At 38.7% G+C, this 14,809-nt stretch overlaps 1 protein-coding gene across 2 annotated transcripts in view; it reads right to left on the bottom strand.

The window, feature by feature from the left end:
* Positions 1-1,356: 1,356 nt before the first annotated feature.
* vapb (VAMP (vesicle-associated membrane protein)-associated protein B and C) overlaps positions 1,357-14,809 on the bottom strand; it is a 29,469-nt gene continuing 16,016 nt past the window's right edge. Inside the window, exons 4-6 of one of the 2 annotated variants that reach the window (XM_060868482.1) lie at positions 7,612-7,692; positions 4,779-4,955; positions 1,357-4,641 (exon numbers count right to left, since the gene is read on the bottom strand). In XM_060868482.1, coding sequence (XP_060724465.1) covers positions 4,480-4,641; positions 4,779-4,955; positions 7,612-7,692 — 420 coding nt within the window. In that variant the 3' untranslated portion in view covers positions 1,357-4,479. Of the gene's footprint in view, positions 4,645-4,778; positions 4,956-7,611; positions 7,693-14,809 lie in introns of both variants that reach the window. The other variant, XM_060868481.1, reaches the window with a different exon arrangement.

Genomic DNA, 14,809 nt, shown 5'->3' on the forward strand with positions numbered 1-14,809 from the left:
CTCCAGGAAACATCAGAATCTCCAGAATGTGCATTGGATCATACATTTATCACATTTCCCAGTTTTGCAGACGCCCTTATCCAGAGTGACTTACATGATCTCATTTTTATACAACTGAGCAATTGAGGGTTAAGGGCCTTGCTCAGGGTCCCAACAGTGGTAGCCTGGTGGATTGAACTCACAACCTTCCGTTTGGTAGCCCAATGAATAGGCTACCACATGCCCACCCTTTCATTTTATGCATAACCTGTGCAATATCCTCAGGAATATAAACGCAACACTTTGTTTTTGCCCGCATTTTTCATGAGCTGAACTCAAAGATTTAATGCTTTTTCTACATACACAAAAGGTATATTTCTCTCTCATATTGTTCACAAATCTGTCTAAATCTGTGTTAGTGAGCACTTCTCCTTTGCCCAGATAATCCATCCACCTCACAGGTGTAGCAAATCAAGATGCTGATTAGACAGCATGATTATTGCACAGGTGTGAGTTAGGCTGGCCACAATAAAAGGCCTCTCTAAAATGTACAGTGTTGTGTTTATAATTTTGTTCAGTGTATATTTTACTGTGTAAAATCCTGAGGCTACTACTGAACAATAAGATATAGTGAGCTATCTACTTAACAACACAGTATGTCCTTGCTTTTATCACCAATAAATATTAAATTTTTAAATATGTATAATCCTGGCAATATAGTACATTTTAAAAAGTGACATTAGATATAGGGAACACTTTAAACCATGTGAAACTTAGGACTTTATTTAATTCTTCAATGCTATATAGCCCAACAAGTTGGGAAATATTTTTTACACCATAATAGACTTTTCACTATGAATATTAGTATTTATTTTTTCATACAAAACTGTTAACTTATCTCCTCATGATATGAAATGGTTTGTGGCACAAGAAGACAACAAATGTATGTTGTACTAAATACATGTTGGACTAAATAATCTCACAAAGCCTGAAAGCAAAATGCAGATAAATTCATTAAAATTTATGTTCCTGGTAGATGTCTTATAAAAGGAACTACTTTCAAAAACTTTTCAGATTATATAAATACATGTAATGAAATATTGAAAGAGCCCCAACACACATTAAAAAAAAGCTGTTCAATGATAACACAGCATACAAAAATGGAGTTTGAGGAGTCTAAGTGTGCATAAGAGGAGTTCTTAGATGCCATCATTCATGGTTCAAACACTGAATAAATGGCAGAAAAGACTGTTTCATGGACAGATACTGAGAAAATATTCTTTATATTTAGTGCATTCCTTTTACAGAAACAGTGCTGTGCAATAAAAGTCTTTATTCATAGCTTAAATGAAAGGATCTCAAAAAACAAGAAAAAAGTCAAATCAGAGGTCTTTCAATAGTACAGCAACTTTACAGCCTAATGCAGCAGAATAAACAGTGTATAACATACAACAGAAACACTATAAGATTAATTCTGAGCCATGCAATTGTCTTAATACCTTTTGGCTTAAAAAAAACCAGACAGGTCCATAAACATTTGGACATTTTCAAAGATATTGTTATTTAGTAGTCTACCACATCATACCGTAGATATGCATATGAATGCAAACAGAATGAAAATGTAAGGATTACAGTTCTTTTTATATATTCTTTTTTAAGGGACAATAATTTGCTCATGTTTCATGGCCAGGTGAACCTTACACATTATAACTGCATAGAAGTTAGCAGATTAAAGGTCTAGAGGTGTGTGGCATTTGTGTTTGTAAAGTTTTATGCTGTTAACTCTCTTTATGATGTACAAACAAAATATCAGGTGTGGCCAAATCAAATATTTGATAGATTCCTAGAAAGAAAATATGTACTGGCGAAAGGTAACCAATGGCCTAAAAAAACATGGAAAACAACTGTGGAATATTGCAGTAGGTTACTTTCCATTGTAAAGAATAATCCCTTCATAACTCTCCCAAAGTTTGGAGACACATGAAATTTACACACATATTTCTGCCTTTCAGAAACTGGTGCCACAAAATTGGAAGCACAGAATTGTAAAGGGTGTGCTTTGTATGCAGAAGCATTACAATTTTCCTTCACTGAAAGGGAAGGGGTCCTATTCCATTGGCTTGAAACTACTTCCCGCATGATAAATGCCCCTGTGTAAAAGAGGGAGGTCCATAAATACAGTTTGCTAAGAGTGGAGTAGAGGAACTCATGTGGGTCACATAGAGCCCTGACCTCTACAATCTAAAAGAAATCCTTCCAAGAAGAGAGGTGGTAGTAACAAGAGGGTATTAAAGGGGACTAAAGAAATAATAGGGTGTTTGAAAAGGATGATCAGGTTTCAACAAACTTTACCACAAAGTTTACAGTTCTAGAACAACATCAGATAAAACAAAGTTCAATTTGTTCCAGAATTATAAGGAAAGACAGGTATGTAGAAGAAAGGGAATGGGTCATAATCCAGAGCATACCACCTCCCCTTGGTCTGTATGTCTGCCAATAGAACTCATTCATAGAACGGATTCATTCTATTTGTTGATGATGTAACTGCTGCAAGATGAATTCTGTCTATAGAAGTCTATAGGACTATATTATCTGTTCTGATTCAGTCGGCTGCATCAAGTCATTGGACAGTGACTGACCTGAATCCAATTAAGCAGGCATTTTATTTTTTAATTAAACAACTGAAAAGAAATGGCAGAAGAAGTAATAGTAACAGAATTAAGCTTCGATAAAGGCCTGGCAGAGAATCACCAGGGAAGAAACCCAGTATTTGGTGATGTCCATGGGTTCTTTTCATCCATATGGTTGAAAATGCCCTTAAAACAGAAAGTCTACATTTTGAACTAATGTTAATTAGTTAACAACTACAATATACTGCGGTAGACAGCTAAAATAACATCTCCCTCAATTTCGAAACATTTATGGAATTGACTGTACATGAGCAGTACTGGATACAGGAAATGCCACTGGGTAGTGTAGTGGTTGTCAAAGCTATAGCATAAACCTATAGGGTTTTTTCAGTTTGTTAAGTTTGCACATAGTGTTGGACCGGCAAGTTTATTTCTCATGAGCATCTCTAAGGGAATTGCCAACCACACCACTTTTAAGAAAACTACAGCTTTGTCATGCTTAGACAAGGGACCTGTAGTAAATACATAATATAATATGCAAACAAACAAAAAATATAAATATCTAAAAAAAAATTAAAACAAAAAGGTTTATGCCCTAGTTGACACACAATTAGACACACTATCAGACACTATCAACCGTTAAAAGAAAAAAGATAAAGAAATATTGAAACCAACACTATAGGAAAGTTTATCTGCCCCAAGCTCAAGATCAACACTGGAAGCATTTCTCTGACATCAGCCCTATGCCTTACTCCTCTCTGGCTTAATTAAATAACTTTGGATGCAAGGTTTGAGTTCATAGACACACCATGGATTATAGACAATGGATATAAAAAGTCTACACAGTCATTACAATGCATACATTTAAGCAAAAGCAATATTCCTATTATCTGGTTGCATAAGTCTGCACACCCTTGTATAATTATGGATGTGGCTTTGTACAGAATTAACCAATCACATTCAGTGTCATGGTCAAAAGTAATTATTATACAGATGTCACCAATAAAATTGTTCCGACTGACCCAATAAACATCTGTCTGCAGTATTTTCTTATCTTTTTGGTCTCGTCTGACTGCTGAAGATGATGCACAAATTATGGTAAGGTATAAAATATTAGAGGAGTATAATTAATTTCCAAAACATAAGATATTTAATGAAACACAGCAAAAACAAATCATCAACAAACAGAAAACATAAACACAACAGCAACATCACCAAGAACTGGTAAGCTGCCAAGAGACCTATGTTATCATTAAAGGAGCTGCAGAAATATAATTAGTATATATAGTACTGATATTTTCTGACTGTCTATTCTTCACTTGTCTGTGCTATAAATACCAGGCTTCATTTCATTTTTCCAAAACAAACAACTTTCATTTTAAAAGGAGTGTGTAGACTTTTAATATTCATTGTGTGTGCACGCACATATACATTTAATAAATAATCATTTGTATGGTCATTATTTGAAAGAGCTTTTAGTGTAAATATAAGTAAATGTAATAAGCTTCTGCACTCTGTCTAAACAAAACAGTCATAATCTTTAACTGACCTTAGTTGAACTCTGAAATTAAGATGACAGTATATAAGATAACAGCTTTGTATGAATATTTGAGCACTAGTGTTTCTAAAATAGTTCAGTGAATGGCCTGAATGATGTCATTTTGTCACTATAGGGACAGTGCTTGGTTTATGTATTCCCCTAATATTTTGCACACAAGGTGGAATAATGTTTATTTTCATTTTACATAATTCAGTGACCCAGCACTATCCAAAAATGATATGGCATTGCAACTGAATATTCAGCATCAAAATACGTTTGTTAGGTTTGTTTCATTCACATTGCATGCTGTCACGAAACTCTCCATTATCTTTACAGGAGCAACTTCCCTACAGTGACGCCAATGACAAAGAATAGCACAATTATAGCGATGACCCTGATGCTCAAGCCCTCGTCCTTCACAGTGACAGATGAAGGTGTGGAATGCTGAGCTGCCATCACTGTGTTCTTCCTCATCCGCAGACAGTCATCTTCCTGCTAAGTATAAGAAATAGGGACTGTGATGTACTTTTCCATAGTATTTAACACTCGATCCTTCATCTTGTCACACATACAGTATTATGTCATATTTCAAGCTATCTGCCAGCTAGTCTATGAAACAAAAAAATTACCCTGATCTGTTTGTTTTCTTCTCTTAGTCGTTGCACCTCCACCTGAAGTCTTCTGCACTCTTCCATAATCCTCTTCACATCTCCATCATCTAAACTGGACCCCAACTTCATGGACAATGTGGATGAATCCGATTTAAAAAAACTAGAGGAAATCATCTTACTTGTGTCCATATCATGCTATGAACAGTTTGCGCACACACGCACGCACACACACACACACACACACACACACAGAGAGTAAACTCATGAGATTAAATCTGATCATCTAAAAGGAGAAAGTACAAACATACACACTTCACAGAAATGCAAAATACACACTCACTGTTCACTTTCATGCAGGTATCTAATCAGCCAATCGTGTCAGTAGCGCAAAAAAAAAAAAAATCATAATAGCGATGAACACAGCAATCACATCAAAAATCATAATGAGAAATCATAATGAGTTTTGAGGGAGGAAGTACCATTTTAATAAAGACAGGCCCAAGGAAAACCTTTAGGTTTGTTTAAGCTGTCAGAAAGGATATATTACTCATGTCATCATTCTTTACCACCATAATTAAGTTATATCAGCATGCACAAAACATCAAAACTTTAGGTGGATGAACTACAACAGCAGAAGACATCAGGTTCCACTCAAGAACAGACATCTGAGGCTACAATGGGCATATGCTTGACTGATCTGGGGCCATCATGGGCAAAGTCTATCCTTAGATTCTTGTTCTGAGCTGAGATGGAATGTCAGCTCAGATGGAATGTCATTCTTTGTTGCTTGTGAAAATCAGTGGTTTATACTGTAAAATCAGTGGTATATGTAATATCAGATCAGTGATTATACTGATACCAGCCTACAACTATTCCACAGCTACAGTCACAGAGATCACCATCACCACATTTTTAATCCCTTCTGTTGTTTGATGTAAACATTACCAGAAGCTCTTGACCTGTATATGCATGATTTTTGCATTGTGCTGCTACCATATAATTGGCTGATTTGTTAACTCCATGAATGTACACTGTGTGCACAATTATTAGGCAAGTGATTATTTTGACCATATCATCATTTTATCCATAATTTCCAACTCCAAGCTATATAAACTTGAATGCTTATTGGATTTAATGCATATCAGGTGATGTGTATTTGTGTAACGAGGGAGGGTGTGGCCTAAGGAGATCAACACCCTATATCAAGGTGTGCGTAATTATTAGGCATAATCTTCTCCTCAGGAAACATGGGCCAAAAAAGAGATTTAACTGACTGCACAAGGAATGTGTCGAGAAGAAAAGATGCAAATTAACTGCCAAAGATTTGAGAAGAATCAAACATTATCCCATTATCCTCCAGTGCTGCCATATTCCACAACTGCAACCTACCTGGAGTGTCAAGAAGTATGAGGTGTTCAATTCTCAGAGACATGGCCAAGGTAAGAAAGGCTGAAACCCGACCACCTCTGAACAAGCCACATAAGTTGAAACGTTAAGAATGGGCCAAGAAATATCTGAACACAGATTTTTCAAAGGTTTTGTGGAATCATGAGATGAGTGTGACCCTTGACGGACCAGATGGCTTGGCCCGAGGTTGGATCACTAACGGACACAGAGCTCCACTTCAACTCAGAAGGCAGCAAGGTGGAGGTGGGGTACTGGTATGGGCAGATATTATTAAAGATGAGCTAGTTGGACCTTTTCGGGTTGAAAATGGACTCAAAATCAACTCTCAGACCTACAGCCACTCTCACTCTCACTCACTCATTTTCTACCGCTTATCCGAACTATATCGGGTCACGGGGAGCCTGTGCCTATCTCAGGCATCATCGGGCATCAAGGCAGGATACACCCTGGATGGAGTGCCAACCCATCGCAGGGCACACACACACACTACGGACAATTTTCCAGAGATGCTAATCAACCTACCATGCATGTCTTTGGACCGGGGGAGGAAACCGGAGCACCCGGAGGAAACCCCCAAGGCACGGGGAGAACATGCAAATTCCACACACAAGGCGGAGGCGGGAAACGAACCCCCAACCCTGGAGGTGTGAGGCAAACATGCTAACCACTAAGCCACCGTGCCTCCCGACCTACAGCCAATCAATTTTTAGAATACATTTTCTTCAAGCAGTGGTACAGGAAAAAGTCTTCATCTTTCAAGAAGACTTTGATTTTTATGCAAGACAACGCTACATCACATGCATCAAAGTACTCCACTGCGTAGCTGGCCAGTAAAGGCCTTAAAGATGGAAAACTAATGACATGGCCTCCTTCTTCACCTGACCTAAACCCTATTGAGAACTTTAGGGCCCTTCTTAAGCAGGAAATTTACAGTGAAAGTAAACAGTACACCTCTCTGAACAGTGTCTGGGAGGCTGTGGTTGCGGCTGCACAAAAAGTTGATTCTGATCAGATCAAGAAACTGACTGACTCCGTGAATGGAAGGTTTGTGACTGTTATCGAAAAGAAGGGTGGCTATTTTGGTCACTGAGGGTTTTTTTTTTTAATTTCAGTGATAGTTGCCTAATAACGGTGTGCATATAAATATTCTCCTAAGAAACCCAAAACTTCACTTTTACTACTTAAATGTTCAGGATTGAGGGTTTGTTAACATTTTGGATTGACCAAGAACACTGTAGTTGTATAATAACAAAAGTAATCCTCAAAAATACAACTTGCTTAATAATTGTGCACACAGTGTATAGTTGTACATGTGTTAATAATAAAATGGAAAGTGAGTGTACAACATTTGTTTTCACGTTGACACAAACATTTCCATAGTATCTTGATCAGAGGGATCATACGTTTTTGGTTTTTGAGTTAGTGGTTTTAAAAGCATTGATACCGTTTTCTCATTCTCGTTTGGAATTTCAAAGACACATCGCAGCTTAGAGTCCATCAGTTCCTCTGGCTTGGCCTCCTTCCACTGTATGAGAAAAGGAGAAAAACAAGAAAAATGTGAAAGAAGTAGACAGTAGACAATAAAAATGGTCTGCAAGAGTAACTAGAATGTGCAGTTCCTGAAGAAACTGTGACTAAGACACAAATCTTCAGCATTCAGTGGTTGCTCACACACATTTAATTTACATAAATTCTGCACATACATGATCAGAATCAGAATCAGATTTATTGGCCAAGTGTGTTGACACACACAAGGAATTTGGTTCCAGCTGTTTGTGACTCTCAAAAGTACAGACATAAATAACACTATACTATATAAACTATACAAGACAATGCAGACGATGAGATACAATATAGACAGAATGAGTATTAAATATGAATATAGAATATGACTGATCAGTTATGTACATAAAGTGTAGGAGTGCAAATAACAATATTGTGCAATATTATGCTTTTTGTACAATATACAGCAGAAGTAGTGTGTAATATACAGATGATGTGATGACTGACAGTTCTGATAATGCAGCACTTATGATAAGAAGCAGTGAATATAATTATGGTGAGTTGTTGATTAGGGTGATTGCCTGGGGAAAGAAACTGTTCCTGTGTCTGGCAGTTTTAGTAAGCAAAGTTCTGTAGCGCCTGCCAGAAGGGAGGAGCTGAAAGAGGTTGTGTCCAGAGTGTGAAGGGTCAGTGGTGATTTTTCCCGCCCGGTTTCTGGTTCTTGTGTCGTACAAGTCCTGGAGAGTGGGCAGGGGGGCGCCAATTATTTTTCTGCTGTTTTTACCGTGCGTTGCAATCTGTTGCAATCTATTTTGTTGCTGCACCAAACCAGATGGTGATGGATGTGCACAGGACAGATTCAATGACTGCAGTGTAGAACAGCACCAACAGCTCCTGTGGCAGACTGTACTTCCTTAATTGACTTAAAAAGTACATCCTCTGCTGGGCCTTTTTGATGATAGAGTTCATATTGCACTCCCATTTCAGGTCTTGGGAAATGGTAGTGCCCAGAAACTTGAAGGCCTCCACAGATGACACCGGGCTGTTGGATATTGTGAGGGGGAGTAGTGTTGAGGGGTCTTTCCTAAAGTCCACTATCATCTCCACAGTTTTGAGGGTGTTTATCTCCAGACTGTTCTGACTGCACCATAGCACCAGCCGCTTTACCTCCTGCCGGTATGCAGACTCATGGCCATCTTGGATGAGACCGATGAGCGTAGTATCATCTGCAAATTTCAGGAGTTTAACAGTTTGGTCACTTGAAGTGCAGTCATTTAGTATAGAGGGAGAATAGAAGTGGGGAGAGGACACATCCCTGTGGAGCGCCAGTGCTGGCTGTCCGAATGCTGGAGGTGACACCCAGTCTCACCTGTTGTTTCCTGCCTGTCAGGAAGCTGGTGATCCACTGACAGATGGAAGGGGGTATAGTGAGCCTTAGGAGTTTGGAGTGGAGAATTTCCGGAATTATTGTATTAAAAGCCGAACTGAAGTCAACAAACAAAATCCGGGCATATGTCCCTGGGCAGTCCAGGTGTTGCAGAATGTAGTGCAGTCCAATGTTGACTGCATCACCCACTGATGTGTTTGCACGGTAGGCAAACTCTAAGCATCTTCCTTGGCTTGTTGAAGTTTTTTCAGTTTGGCTGTGAACCATGGCTTGTTGTTACTGTATTTGCAGAAGGTTTTGCAGTGCATCAATCACGTTGGCCTGCGGTGGGATGTAAACTCCGATCAGAATGAATGAGAATTCCCACGGTGAATAAAACGGTTTACAGTTAACGAACACTGATTCCAGGTTTGGGCTGCAGTATTTATTCAGCACTGTGACATCTGTACACCAACGTTCGTTAATGTAGAAACAGATTTCGCCGCCTTTCATTTTACCCGATAGCACCGTTACACGATCCGCTCGGTGTAAGTGGAAGCCCGAGAGAAGTAATCCACTGTCCGGGATTGAGTGACTGAGCCAAGTTTCAGTAAAACAGAGAACAGCGGAGCATGAAAAGTCCTTGTTTGTTCCATTGAGAAGAAACAGTTCGTCCATTTTGTTCGGCAGTGAGCGGAGGTGTGCCATGTAGAATCGATGGGAGCGCAGTTATAAATCCCCTCTGTCACAGCTTCACTAGCGCACCGGTGCGCTTCCCTCGCCGGCGTCTCCTCCATGTACCATAGAGCGCAGCTGCTCCTCCAACTAAGATTTCCAAAAAACTGTCTGGGTTTGGGAAAACTGGTGAAAAGTTGTCTGGAGTGAACTGCCCGATGTTAAGCAGTTCTTCTCTAGTGTAAGTTATCACTAGTGAAAGTACTAGAGAGAGAGTCGTGCCGAGGCGGTCATCTGCGGCGCCATCTTGAACACTTGTGTGACATTTAACACATTATCCATATTTCGCAAAGGTACAAATTTTTCACTTTTCCTCATTAACATTACCAGTATGAGAAAAAAAGAGTCTCTTTTCCCTATCTATAATGGCAGATAACAGAAGCAGGAAGCAGAACCTTATGCTTTTAGTACTTATGATTCTGTAGTGTTGTTTGAAGGTGACTGTGCTAATTAATTAATTAGGTCTATGTTAATTAGTTCTCACAGATGTCTAATCAAGAGTAGTCATGGTTTCCTCTCAGGTATAAATTGTGGGCAGAGCTTACTAAGATATATTTAAGGTATACTCCGCAGGAAATAGAGGCAAAAATGTTTAACAGTAAGACACAAAATGTAGATAGATATTTTTATGTAGTTTATGTAGATTGACTACTATAAGTTTATGTAGATTGTTACATCTTTTTCAGTTAGACATATGAATTCCCTCTCAGTGTTTTCTCTACAAACAGCATCTCTCTCACTCTCCTTAAGGTAGAAAAAATGTCTATGCATTTTTGCTATATTATCTAGCAACAGTTTTTACACTGATGGTATTCTTAGTCTGTGATCTAATTAACCAACATTGATATATCAATTTTATAGAAACTTCAAAGCACTGTTGTAAGTTGCACTGGATAAGGGCATTTGACACATGCAGTAAATATAAATGTCAGCTCTCTGACAAACTCCAGTTCTTTTTATTTTATTTCTTTTTCAGTTCTTTTTGATCCTCTATGATCTCTGACTGATAATGCCAGTTTTTTGATGGGAACATTTAAAAAATCTGGTAAGCCTGACACGTACGCTTATTCTGGTTGAAGACCTACTTCTTTTTTTTAAATGTTGTCTTTTGTTTTGAAAATATTCACCACCCAATGACAGGTTCAATTAATGACACTTTGAACACTGACCTGGTGCAAAAATGTGTAGATCAGGTGGGAACCATTTAATTTATGGTTGTTTTAAAAACATATGCATTTAAAGCCAACGCTGGTGCTGCCAGACACTTCAAATACCTTGGAAACTTCCAGAAGGACGATATACAGTAAAATGGAAAAGCTGCTTTGGCTAGTGTTTAAAGCAATCATAGAAAATGCTACTGAGGTCAGGAAGAGAGGGTAAGAAAGACAAACTGGTTTGCCAAGGTATCAGGAGTCTTTTATGTTTTTTGTACATAACGTATATATTTTGTTGTATTTGAATAAATATTTATTTTACATGGTGTATTTTTTTATGTACACATGTATGGTGCATGTACAAGCAACAGAAATAAAGTAAGATTTATTTGCAGGATAATTAAAAAAGAAGTGGAATTTTATAGTAGAAGGCCTAGACAATTACCTATAAACAATATATGAATTAAAATTTATATATAAACATATATATAGACATATATAGACACACACACGCACACGATTTTTTTACACAGACATTTATAACATAAAAGCAAATGGTAATCTTAAATCCCATTCCTGAGTGCTTGTCCAGAGGCATAAACATTTAGAGGAGTTACCTTCAATCACTAAAATTCTGTGTAAGGTTACTCAGAGATAAAATGTTTCCAAATGGCAAAAAAAGGCATAATTCCCCTAGAAATGGAACAAGTCTCTAAGAATAATCAGCCAACTTCCAGAAATAGCACGCAGAGCTAAAATGGTACCACCAAACCAAGAAATGTCACAAACTTTGTCTCCAAATGGCATATTAATGAGCAAAATAAAAGATAGAAAATGCAAAACATGAACACAAGTGAAACAAAGATAGTAACAGTCAGTACCATGTACCATCTGGCCTGTTCAGGTTATGTTGCAGATGTAGGAACACTGGCTCTCCTAATGGCTGAAATGGGTGATACAAAATACTGACATAAAATGCTTCTCTGGGGAAGGGGTAGCTCCAAGTGGATGTTGAGGGAGAAGGCCCAAAAGAAGAGTGTACACAGTATGACATGTAATGAAATGTGTTTTATGACTGATCCTTATGAAGTTAAATTTAAGTATAAGGAACAAGATAGTAAAATGGGTGCAAAAGAGAGATACAATTGAAACGTAATACAAAAATATAAAAATAAATAAAATAAAAAATAAAAACATATCTGTACAATAAGCAGTGAAAGGATGGAATGTGGATGAGTGTTATATTTACAATTTAGATATATACAGGGCAGATATATATTTCTATACATGACAGTATGCAAAGTAATATTAAAGTGAAGTGTGCAATGTATACTGTGCAAAAGCGTCTGAGGTGGAGAAGACGCTGCCAAGCCTTATTTACCACAGTGTTAGTGTTGATGTGACAGGACCATGACAGCTCCTACGAGATTTGAACACCTAGGTACCAGAAACTGTCCACTCTCTCCACTGGGGTCCTGTTGATCGTGAGTGGTTGGTAGTTCCCCTCCTGCTTCGTACTGAAGTCCACTGTCAGCTCCTTGCTGACAGTGAGAAGGAGATTGTTCGTCTGGCACCATGTCTCTAGGCTTTTAATCTCCTGTAGGTATGCTGTCTCATCATTGTTTGGAGATGAGGCCCACCACAACTTGATGTTGGTGTAGCTGGAAGTGGCCACACAGTCATGAGTGTGCAGAGAGCACAGCAGGGGGCTCAGTACACTACCCTGGGGTTGTGGTGTGGAGGGAATTATGCAGTTAAATGCTTGAATAGTTAAATAGTTGACAAACAGCATTTTCATATAATTGCCATTTCTGCTGTCCAGGTGGCTCAGGGCAGTGTGGTAAAGGTATGTGATGGTGTCCGTGGAGTGTTTGAGACGGTACACAAACTGAAGATGGCCTAGACAGTGAAGAAGGAATGAAGTCTCTGACTAGTCTTTCGAAGCAATTCATCAAGACACAGGTCAGGGCTACAGGGCGATAGTCATTAAGGCAGGCGGGCTGGGGTTTCTTCGGGACAGAAACAATGATGGATTGTTTGAAGCACGTGGATATTACACATGGGAGAGGTTGAATATCACTGTGAACACTGGTGCTAGCTGGTTGGTGCAGGCATTCAAGACCCAACTTGTGATGCCCTCTGGTCCTGCTGATTTCCTGGTGTTTACTCTCCTGAACGCCTTCCTCACGTCATGCTCCAAGATCGTGAACGTGTTTTCTGTTAGTGCTGTTAGCTGCAGCCTCGAAACTAGGCTCGTCTGCCAGAGCTCGTCTTGGCTGTTCAGCTCGTCTGCCAGAGAAGTGTCTGCATTAACTGCTCTGGTGTTTTGCAGTCCGTTCTCAGTCCCCAGTCTCTTTTGTTGCATTAGCCGTGTGTTTTGCATCATTGTTATGCTGGAAAGCCCATCCAAAACCTCCACAACATCCACTCTTGATGTAATGAAGTTGGCCTGTCCCCTCAGCAGAAAAACACCCCAAAGCAAAATGTTTCCACCTCCATGTTTGGTGGTGGGGATGGTATTCTTGGGGTCATAACGAGCATTCCTCCTCCTCCAAGCACAGCAAGTTGAGTTGATGCCAAAAAGCTAGACTTTAGTCTCAACTGATCACAACACTTTCACCCAGTTTTATGAATCATTCAGATGTTCATTGGCAAACTTCAGACAAGCCTTTACATGTGCTTTCTTGAGCTGGGGGACCTTGCGGGCTCTGCAGGATTTCAGTCCTTCACTGTGTTGTGTTACCAATTTCTTGGTGACTATGGTCCCAGCTACTTTGAGATCATTGACAAGATCCTCCCATACATGTATAATTCTGGGCTGATTCCTCACTGTTCTCATAATCATTGAAACTCCATGAGGTAAGATCTTGCATGGAGCCTCAGACCGGGGAAGATTGAAAGTTAATTTGTGCTTCTTCCATTTGCAAATAATTTCACTAACTGTTGTCATCTTCTTACCAAGCTGTTTGGCGATGGTTTTGTAGCCCATTCCAGCCTTGTGTAGGTCTACAATCTTGTCCCTGACATCTTTGGCCATGTTTTTGGTCTTGGCCATGGTAGAGAGTTTGGAATCTGATTGATTGCTTTCTTGGACAGGTGTCTTTTGTACAGTTAAACAGCTGAGATTAGAAGCACTTCCTTTAAGTGACTGGTCCTAATGTCAGCCAATTACCTGTATAAAAATCACCTAAGAGCCAGAAATCTGATATTTTTTCAAGTATTTATAGTTAGTTGGATCTCAAGGATTAGAAATAGTAGTAATGTCAGTCTCTGATGACATATGAACTCCAGTTCAACTGGTCTAAACTAAAGATGTGTGCAGGTTAAAGCTAGTGTAGAAGAATTTTAGTGTTCTGTACAGAGCACTGACTAAAACCACACTTAATACCTCAGATGAATTAGAAGGCCTTGTAAATAAACCTTGTAAAGGCCTTGTCCCCTTCAAAAGTATTGGAATGGCATAACCAATTTAGTTGTTTTCTCTTATACTCTTCAATAGAATATACAGTAGATAGATAGATAGAGATGATGAAGATGAGAGAACAGAATTTCAGCTTACATTTCCTGATATTTACATCTATATTTAAATATCTTTTGTTTGAACCCATCTATATTTCAAGTGATCAAAAGCATGGAGAGGACTTCATTCTTTTCCTTGTTAGATCGACTGTTTAAACAGTTAATCGTACTGAATATATAACCTTAGTTTGAGACCTGAGTAATGTCCCATAAGTTTTGTACTGTGAATGCTGCATTTAATTTGTTGCATAGAAAAGCCTGCCATTGTAAAGCTGAGAATAGAGGGAATATTTAACATAGCCATTTTATAAAACATTGGGCATAGCAAATACAGCAATTTAAAATTCAAGGGAAAATAGAGAACA

This window comes from Tachysurus vachellii, chromosome 4 (genome assembly GCF_030014155.1).
Source record: "Tachysurus vachellii isolate PV-2020 chromosome 4, HZAU_Pvac_v1, whole genome shotgun sequence".
In the NCBI taxonomy this organism is placed as follows: Eukaryota; Metazoa; Chordata; class Actinopteri; order Siluriformes; family Bagridae; genus Tachysurus; species Tachysurus vachellii.